Here is a 10,606-nt window from a genome sequence, read left to right on the forward strand (position 1 = left end):
AGGAAAAAAAATTAACTTAAATGATTTTAGCAAATGGCTGCAATATAACAAAGAGTGAAAAATTTAAGGGGGTCTGAATACTTTCCGTACCCACTGTATATAAGGCCCTAAATGGTTTAGCTCCTGTGTATTTAACAGACATTTCACCAAGCTTTAATCCATCACGCTCTTTAAGGTCACAAAACTCTTGAATTTTGGTAGTGACTAGGATAGCAAAGTTACCTAATGGAGTAAGAGTGGTTTCACATTTGGCTCTTAAACTCTGTAAAAAATTGATTAGCCTTAAATAAATACATGACATTAACTGCACGAGTTATATTATCTTAGAACTGTACATTTCTGCCATTCATACATTACTTTGATAACAGATTACTCTTAATTGTAATATGAAAACATGCATTTTTAAAGATGCTTTAAAACAATGTATTGAAAAAAGTACAAAAAATGTGAAATGAATATTTTTCATGAGCATTATTTTTAAATCTTGAAGGCGTTCTGTGCTATTGTCATTGCAGTCTGTTGTTGCAGTGGTCGAACGATATGACAGTAACACACACAGACCACCTACAGCTCTTTTATATTTACTGCCTAATGTACATTGCATACAAAACTGAAAAGCGCCTTCATTTGATTGGCTGCCTTTCTGCAGCTTCCAGGAGTAATGGCACACAAGGATGACCCTTACTTGGATATGGTGTATTTGTGAAATGAGTAGCATCTGCTTACCTGTGCTTTACAGGTTTACTGTTAGATCCAATATTATGTGCGGCTCCACCTCCATCGAAGTCTTCATTACATTGTGACCAATTCACAACATAATCTACACTAAAATGTGCCACTCAAACTGTTATGAATCTGGGTCCCCAAAAAAAATAAAAAATTTAAATGAACCCCTACTAAACCAGATGTGACCCTTTTTTACAACAATGCAGTCGTGCAAATAACTGAAATACCATTATTGTCATCAACCATGATTTATTGATTTCCAATACTGAATGAGAGGACTGATTATTCTCAACAGTTTGGGTTAATAAACAACCAGTAAATATAACTGAAGCATTACATGTGAACTCTGAAACAGTGAACAGGTTTAGCATCACACTCCCGACCGCGAGGCCCTGCTAAATGCACATTAAATCCTAACCAGTGAGATGTGCGCCATATACACTGAGTGCCACTGCCGAGTGTTTCCCGCTTACCAACTACTGGTCGTTCTGGATGGTAGGCCACTTAAGAATTATTTTAAGGGCAAAGACTTCCTGCAAAAGTGCTTTGGGCAGATAAGAAAAACAAATTATTGGCTAGCACACAACCTATTTATAATTTAAACAGAGGAGCACAAGGTTCCGGGCAAGTAACACTCCTCGTAATTTACATAATCTTGACAGAGTGGGTGTGGCTAAGGGGCCTGAGTGGTGCCCAACCCTACGGCATTAGCATATGCCGATAGCAGGCTAATCACCTGCTTTGTTTCTAAGGTGAGCCGGGCTTCTTTAAGCCAGTCCTGCGCCACGCGCTGTGACTCGCCGCGAAGTTGGTTGACAAATTTAGCGGCTAGTTCCAGGTCGCCGCGCTCAATGCTGTAAGTGGCGTAGGCGAGCAGCCTGAACGTGTCGAGATCTTCGGATGCTAGTTTAGCAGGAGGCACTACTTGCTCCCTTTCAAACAAGAGGATGGACTGCAGGTAGGACAGGAAGTACTGGTACAGGCTGTTGCGCGTCTCGTCGATAAGCGCCACACGTCGCGCGAGCCGGCGGATGTCGTAGAAACGCGCGCGGAGGGACGCTTCGCCGTAGATTCCTCGGCTCAGAGACTCTTCGGGAAGGGCGGAGGCCAACGCCTGAGCGAACTCGTTTTCTGCACAGTTCTCTTTAATGACACCCACAGCGCCCTCTAGAGGCTCGGTGGGGGAATCGGCTCCTGCGGACTTGAGCGTGTAGTTCAGAGCCTCTACAGAAAGCCACAACTGGTGAGCCTTACGGGCCTCCTCCTCAGCAATCACGTGACCTGGAGACAAGGCAAACACTTAATATTAAACAATCAAAGGTCAAACTGAGGATTCAAGAGTGCCTCAATTGAATGTGACGCCATACAAATTTGGAACAGAAATTATTACAAACTGAAAGTATATGGATTTTTCGTCTTAACACTGTACAACACTGTACACTGTATGTCTAGTTTTTTATAATGTATTCCGTTTTTTTTTCTCTCTCCATATGTCGGTCAGTTATATTATGATAGATTGTATGGAGACTGACATTTTTTGTATATTTTTTTTTATTCTGTATTTCCCTGTAGCTCCTCTGGATATATTTGTAAATTGCCAATGAAGTAAATGGTCGGTCACGGATTCATTAATTGAATTGATTAGATTAGTGTGTTGATATGTGAGGAACTGAATAGAAAAATGAACTCAATAGTTTCAATAGCATGTGAACACTGAGGAAGGTCCTGCGTGACTGAAATGTCTGTTGATTTTAATATGCACTAAGCACTTTTTTGCACTTTATAAGAATAAAAGAAGATTGCTAGTATCTCGGCATGTAATACTTTTATTTGGATACATAGCAAACGAATTTCAAGAAATGAGTTTTTTTTTGCTCTTTGATGGATTCTATTATTGACTTGAAAACATATTACATGTGAATGGAACCAAGCGCAAGATCCTCCTTTGAATGTGACGCCATACAAATTTGGAACGGAAATTATTACAAACTGAAAGTATATGGATTTTTCGTCTTAACACTGTACACTGTCTGTCTAGTTTTTTATAATGTATTCCGTTTTTTTTTCTCTCTCCATATGTCGGTCAGTTATATTATGATAGATTGTATGGAGACTGACATTTTTTGTATATTTTTTTTTATTCTGTATTTCCCTGTAGCTCCTCTGGATATATTTGTAAATTGCCAATGAAGTAAATGGTCTGTCACGGATTCATTAATTGAATTGATTAGATTAGTGTGTTGATATGTGAGGAACTGAATAGAAAAATGAACTCAATAGTTTCAATAGCATGTGAACACTGAGGAAGGTCCTGCGTGACTGAAATGTCTGTTGATTTTAATATGCACTAAGCACTTTTTTGCACTTTATAAGAATAAAAGAAGATTGCTAGTATCTCGGCATGTAATACTTTTATTTGGATACATAGCAAACGAATTTCAAGAAATGAGTTTTTTTTTGCTCTTTGATGGATTCTATTATTGACTTGAAAACATATTACATGTGAATGGAACCAAGCGCAAGATCCTCCTTTTTTTCCATTTCTGCTGAATGTGATAAGACTATTGGCAGAGTTTAAATAGTTTGAGACTTACTGTCTATGGCCTCTTCGATGCCCTTTAGACGGGCGTAAGCTGCGTTCATGTCCAAAGTGAAGGTGTCCAGCTGTTCTTGAGTTAGTCTGCGGTAATGAGTTTCTTGCTCCATCATCTTACTGTTCAGAATCTACAAAGAAAGAATTTAATCCATTTAGATAGACTTTATCAACTTTTTTCAATCTTGACTACTTTAGTAGAAACAGACAGTTATACTGATGCACCAAAATTCATTCTAACCAAAACTGAAAATAAATTTTAACAATGAATTAATCAAATGTATTTAACAATCATACACTCAAATAAAAATCTTGAGACTGAGTCATTAGGCAGTCTTTGTATCAATTTTAATAATATTAATATTTTTTTCTACTCCAATTCATTGTTGAAAAATGTATATTTAAATGCTGGCTGTAACCAAAACTTGTTTCCATGACAGCTTTATTGGATACAAAGATTATTAATAAAGATAACAGTTTAAGTAAAAACTAAATAATATGTAAAATAGTAGTGCATATATTTAGTAAAATGCGGAGAAGCGCTAATTAAACGTTACATTTTCTGTTAATGACCTCAGCTCTCCAAAATGGTTTTGGTTGAAACTGAAAATTTATTTCCGTTTGCAACATTTTGGTGCATCACTTTAGTTAGTTTTTGTACCACTACCAGCACCAAACTGGTCAGTCAAATAGGTAGCACCATCTCTTTTTTTAACAAGTTAACAAGTCCTTTAACTGTTAAATTCTATGTAGTTGTTAGTGCATGTAAGGGCAGTGTTGGTACCTCCTGGGCCTCCTCGCGCAGCTCCTGCTCCTGAACCTTCAGCACGTCCCGCAGGTGATCTGTGTGTGCAGCGGCCTGACGACGCAGCTGTGTCCTCATCTCAGCCTCCATCACCTCACGCACCTCCTGAACCTGACACACACACACACACACACGCACGCACACACGCGCGCGCACACACACACACACACACACACAAAGCTCTCAGCATCACAGCGATTCACTCTTTAGGAAATGTATTTTTATATTTATTTATATTTAGGATTACGTTTATAATTATGTTGGCTTGAGAAAGCTAACAGTGACATTCTATTTAAACCTACAATCATACTGAAACTAAAAAATCTGATTGTAACTCCTAGAGTTTTAAATCTACAACCACCAAACTCAGACCAGACTTTCAGACTGTTTTGACTCTGGTTGCTAAATCTTTTCTAACGGATTGGAATTATGGTTTTTCTAACCCAGATGATCAACTCAACTCAAGCAACTGTGCCAAGAAACCATCCAGAGGACCCTAGTAACACCATAGCAACTGGATTGCCCTAACAACTGCTCCACTGTTTGGTTGATGGACTTTTAAAAACAACTGATCTTAAAACTTTCAAGCTTTTAAAACTGCTTCAATTTTAAATCGCCTAACTGAACTTTGGCCATGCCAACATCAAAAATCATCAAGCCAACATCAAAGTTTTTATTTTATCTAAAGGTACATTTACATTTATAATTTTAAATCTCTAATTTTAAAACTATATTTTTTTATAAATGTATTAATATTAATTTTTTTTTTAATTTGTACATTTTTACATACTCTTTTAAATAAAATTAAGTGTTCTTCACAAATAAAATCAGCAATAATAGATGGAAATTATATGGTTATATAATTAAGAACCTCCAAGACAGGCATAAATTCATAATCACTAGAAAACGATGGAATACAAAGACTATCACAAAGTCATTCGTAGGTTTGCATAAAAATACATATTCATGGTCTAAAAGAAATGTAAGATTCAATAGGGCAAGTGAGAGTACAGCACACCTTCTTCTCCTGCTCGAGTCTCATGTCCTCTCGTCTGTGCTCCAAGGCAGAAGTCACGGCTCTCTCCAGCGCTTTCTGATCCTCCAGCTTCTGCTGCTCCAGAGCCGCCTCAATATGGATCTGCTCCCTCACCCTCTGCTCCGCCAGCTCACGGTTCAGCTGGTCGATGCGCCGGTGAGCGTGAGCGATCAGAGAGTTCAGATCATCTGCGCTCAGCTTTCCCGCTGAGAAAGAGCACAGAGCAGAATTACAGGAGTAGAGAAATCACTGTGATGCACGTAATGACTGCAGCAGTTTATCATCATTTTGATATATTAAAACACGTGGTTTATACAGTTAAATAAAAGCGAACAGAAATGCAAATCTAAAGACAAGCAAGGTTGAAAAATACATCAGAAGAATAGATGGCCTTCTAGTTTTACTGTGCTACATTGAAATAAATGTGTAACCTGAAAGTAGAGATGCAAGTTGATGAAACTTTTTCTTCAACTAATTTCATAATTTTTGGTGGTAATTAACATATTCAGTTCCTTTTTTAAGGAAAGAAAACAAAATGTGTGCAATTATTGCATTTGATTATTATTGTAAGATGTTTATGAAATGTCTAAGAAATCCTTTTGTTAACCCTCCCTACTGGGTTTAATTTACAAGTACATTTTCACTAATTGTCTTTCTCTATTTACTGAGAAACATCAGCTCTCTGTGCTCAATAAATGTTTTAACCATGTTAAAAAAAATTGTAATTGTAACACATTAATTATTCGTATGCATTAACTTTGACAGTCCTACTAAAAATACACCAGATTTTAACCAGTTACATCAGACAAACACTCAAGGGAGGAAAAAACTAGAGCCCGACCGATATGGGTTTTTTGGGGCCGATACCGATACCGATATTAGGGAGTAAAAAAGGCCGATAACAATATATCGGCCGATATTCTTTGTGTATATTAAAGCTACAAAGCGTTATATGTTCTGTAAAAAAAAAAATCATATTGGCGGCATATTCGCGGATACCGATATATCGGCGACAGGCTCATATCGGCCGATAATATCGGCAAAACGATATATCGGTCGGGCTCTAGAAAAAACGTAGTCATAATACATGAGATCAATGACAGACATGCGGTCTGGAGAGTGACAGGAGTGTGTGAGATCTTACAGAGCCCCTTCCAGTTGGCCTGGATCTCAGGTGTGATGTTGGCGAGCTCCTGCTGGAACTGAGCTTTGGCTTCATTCACCAGCTCACTGTACTGAGACACGATCTTCGCCTCTGTCTGTGCCGTCTGCACCTGCAGAAGAGACAGACAACACCCAGGTGTGAGTTACAGACTCCAGATAGGACAGGGTGATATGTCACCAGTCTTTGGGAGTTACAGGCTCAATTCTCATTTATATGTACTGGGTTCCTCCAAAGCACATTAACATAGTCAGATTAAGATACTTGCCTTGGTTACTACTTTGTCCAGATCCACAATCATGCTGTGCAAGTTCTCCTCAGCGGCCAGGATTTGGGGTCTCGCTGAGTCAATCTTGGATTGTTTTGCACTGTTGATCACGCCTCGCAATATTTCAAGCTCTCCTCTAAATACACACAAAATGGTATGATTAAGCACCTCTCTGTGTAGGGCTGAGCATTATAACAGTATATTCCATTCAACAGTAGAAATGGACAGTTGAGGACTGGAAAAAATATAGAAAAAAACATAGTTAGGGGTCAGTTAGTTTTTGTACTAATTAAATTCTACTTTTATTAATCAAGCATGCATTAAATGGACCAAAGGTGACCGCAAAGACATTTATATTGTTACAAAAGATTTTTTATCTGAAATTAACGCTCTTAATTTGAACCTTCGGTTTATCAAGGAATCATGAAAAAAAAATGTATCACGATTTTCACAAAAATTCATAGCAATAAAAATTGTTTTCAAAACTGATATTAATAAGAGATGTTTCTTAGGCACCAATTCAGCATTTTAAAATGACTTCTGGAGGATCATGTGACACTGAAGACTGGAGTAATGATGCTGAAAAGTTTCTGCTTTGCATCACAGAAATAAATTACATTTTAAAATATATTCAAATAGCAAAATTAGTTATTTGAAATTGTAATAATGCTTAACAATATATCACTATTTATACTGTGTTTTGATCAAATAAATGCAGCATTGGTGAGCATGAGAGACTTCTTTCAATCTTACAGACCCCAAACTTGCCTAATTGACACTGGTTGAAATGTGTCTCGAAACTGTAATTTAAGATCTGTCAGAAGGAGGTCTCACTTGGCTTTGAGCAGGGCTTCTTCAGCCTCTTCCATGGCTCTGGTCCTGTCACTCAGAGCCTCATTCAGTGCTTTCCACTGAGTGGACTTCTCATCTGGAGGAGTCTGAACACAAACACATGACAATGTCACGAGCAGCAGAAAATCAGTGCATAAAAGCTGAAATCTCAATTCAGCCATTTGCAATATAATGTTCAGGCACGCGCACAGACAGACGGTGGTGCTCAAGCACCTGCACTTCTTCCATCCATGCCTCCCTGACCAGTCATCATTGGTGATGGCTCAGTAACTGTTGTGTTTGCCCTAAACTTTGGCAAAATTTGTCAATGCTGTGAATTTAAACCATTATTAAAACATCTAAATACAGCCTGCCTAACTTGGGCAACAGCTCTCCATTAAATTTAACATCAAGCAAGCTAGTCTGGCGTTGACATAAAATACCATTGTGCAAGGTCAGAAATGTCACCCAAAATAATAAAAGTACCTCAATTCCACAATCAAGATATAAATTGCCCCTTTCAGGAGTTTTTGTTTTTATGTTTATAACATAATATACTTAAGCAACATCACACAAGCAAGAGTGCCATTTTCCTGAATATCAGCACGATTGTAAATCCAACGTTCATTGTATACAATGTTCAATAAATTAATTATATTAACTGACCATTTTAGACACAAAATTGCAAATTTGGACTGTTTTTGCTCAGATTAACCAACTAAATAGTTCCAAACAAAGCAGAAGAGTTGTGTTTCTCAGCAACAGAGTGCTGTTTTTTCCTTGAATGAATCGGGTTGAATGAATGATTCTGTGATTCACATTAAGTCTTCCCGCCACCTACTGTCGGTTTAAGTTTCATAAATAATAGTTTTATATAGCATTTCATTTTATTTATTTTTTTTTACAGCATTTCATATTTCTATACTCAAAATGTAATATTTAAACCAATCTCAAAAAATTACTTAAGCAACTGTAATTGCAGTGTAAATTGATTTGACAAATGGTAAGATGGATTTTGTTTGATCTCATTTGATTAGCAACAGCCCTATAGTCTATAGTGTTAAGTAATTAAAATATGTTCAACAGAGTGTAACTTTATTATGGATAAGTATTTATGAGAGGCGGTGCCTTTTTTTTTTACTTGAGCACCTGCCCCCCAAAATGTCAGAGGTCACCATGCCAATGCTAGAGCATTCTTGGTGGTTGCTGGTGCTAAGGTGTTTTAGCACATTGCTACAGCAGTGTATCCCAAACCTGAAGCCCCCCACCACTGCATATTTTGGCTGTCTCTCTTTATCTAATACACCTGATTTACCTCACCAGCAGAATGGGGGTTCAAATGATTATGTGTGTGTGTTTACCTGTGAGTCCATGGCTTCTCTGAGTTTGTTTGCATGTGTAGCGATGGCCGTCAGCACAGCCTCCTGGGCTCCGATGGCCTGCAGGGTGGTCTTAGCGGAGCTGCCCAGACTTTCTTCCAGTCCAGCAGTCAGAGCTGAGACACACACAAACACTCACAGTATATACAAATACATGTTTTTCGCCACTAAAAAGGAGATGGGAACTTATTGGGGAAAAGAGCGAGAGCCTAATTAGGATAAGGCAACCTATAAACCTGTAGAGTGGTTCTATAGTAACTGGTTCATGTCACCCACCTGCTAAAGCATCCTGCTCAGCTTTATCCTGCTGAGCCAGTCGAGCTGACACTTCCTCCGCTGGCCTCTCCTTCAGTGCAGGCTCATGATGATCCTTACGCTCTTCACCTACACACACACACACACTGAGCTATTCCAGCGCCATGGGAAATAAGTTTGCCGTCTGAACCAAAATAAACACTGGGTGATGTGAAACGATAAATATGCCTTTGTAGTGCACTGTCTTCGCTGGTTGCAAAATTGACCCTTATGACTGGTTTTATGGTCCAGGGTCACAAATGATCGACTGATCAGGTCTTTTTTTAGTGAATCCGTAAAAAAAGAAACCAAACTTAGTGGTCAATGATCAATAATCTGAATCAGTTTTGACAAGCCAAACTGATTCATAACCTGATATATTTGTTCGTTTTCAGATGATTGGTTCTCATGAGACTAGCAATCCAGCATATTTGGCACAGATCATTACAAATGAGGATACGCATTTGTTAGTTACTGGAAAAGAAGTAAAGTAAAAGTAAAGAACTCAACAAACACACAATGAACAGAACATGTTAGCGCGTGTCACATGATAGAACTGTGCAGAAGGATGGACAGGGAACCAGAGTTTGAGAGCATGCAGAGAGGAAGAGACACGGATGCCATCTGCACAACAACTGATGTGATGAAGACAAACAGGCTCTGGATCAGTTGTTAGAAGCAGAAGACTGTGTGAATGATCCAGTGCTGACCTGCCGCCGTGTGGCCAGGTGGGCTTTCGTCACTTGTACCCGGCGCAGGCACAGACGGCACCTCGCCGATAGCCGAAATAATATGAGCTGCCTCTGCTGAGGCTTCTGCAACAACAGTAGGACTCCATGAGAAATATAGATCACAGATCAGCCTCGGTGCATCAGTGATCAAAAGTGACACAACTTTACAATAAATTAACTAGTACGGCCTGTGATCCTTTGATCATTTGCATATATAGGTTCAGGATATGATTAGACATTCAGCTGATGGTTGTGTATCTGCTTCAACTGTGAAATGATGCATTCGGTGTCTGAATATTCATACTTCCCTACTATATAGTAGGTGAAAAATGAATCAGCTGGTATATGAACTGAGCAGAATGTCTGAATTAACAGCAAGTAAAAAGCACCCAGATGACCTACTACTTACGGCGAGATCACTTACCATCCCATGCACTAAAGTAAGTCCAGATTTCATTCATATTACACACATTCAAACTATACTGATATACATATTTTTAGCGGTCACATAGTTTATTCCTCTTTAAATGTAGTAGGGTTGTGACGGTGAGGAAATTTTCCCACCAGTTAATCGACGTGTGACAACACTGGTAATGCCGGTATCACCGCGGGGGCAGGGCGTTCCCTCTTTTTTTCTCGCTTTCCTTCGCGTTTAAATAGCTTGTAAAAGCGGTGTGCCCATTTTACTTTCACTTTCAAATAGCGGCAATTCGGAGTAAAGCAATTGTTCGTTTTTAGTTCGTTTGAATTTTCCCTCTTTTCCTCGCTTTTAAATAGCTTA

The 10,606-nt window shown here is 38.6% G+C and overlaps 1 protein-coding gene across 2 annotated transcripts in view; it reads right to left on the reverse strand.

The window, feature by feature from the left end:
• Positions 1–958: 958 nt before the first annotated feature.
• Positions 959–10,606, reverse strand: part of LOC107722436 (MICOS complex subunit MIC60-like) — a 14,426-nt gene continuing 4,778 nt past the window's right edge. The window contains exons 5-14 of one of the 2 annotated variants that reach the window (XM_016530793.1): positions 9,805–9,909; positions 9,077–9,184; positions 8,783–8,916; positions 7,425–7,528; positions 6,591–6,726; positions 6,305–6,434; positions 5,143–5,366; positions 4,104–4,235; positions 3,321–3,450; positions 959–2,007 (exon numbers count right to left, since the gene is read on the reverse strand). In XM_016530793.1, the coding sequence (XP_016386279.1) occupies positions 1,400–2,007; positions 3,321–3,450; positions 4,104–4,235; positions 5,143–5,366; positions 6,305–6,434; positions 6,591–6,726; positions 7,425–7,528; positions 8,783–8,916; positions 9,077–9,184; positions 9,805–9,909 (1,811 nt within the window). In that variant the 3' untranslated portion in view covers positions 959–1,399. The remainder of the gene's footprint in view (positions 2,008–3,320; positions 3,451–4,103; positions 4,236–5,142; positions 5,367–6,304; positions 6,435–6,590; positions 6,727–7,424; positions 7,529–8,782; positions 8,917–9,076; positions 9,185–9,804; positions 9,910–10,606) is intronic. The other variant, XM_016530794.1, reaches the window with a different exon arrangement.

Source organism: Sinocyclocheilus rhinocerous, unplaced genomic scaffold, assembly GCF_001515625.1.
Source record: "Sinocyclocheilus rhinocerous isolate Xijiao unplaced genomic scaffold, SAMN03320098_v1.1 scaffold1656, whole genome shotgun sequence".
NCBI classification, from domain to species: Eukaryota; Metazoa; Chordata; class Actinopteri; order Cypriniformes; family Cyprinidae; genus Sinocyclocheilus; species Sinocyclocheilus rhinocerous.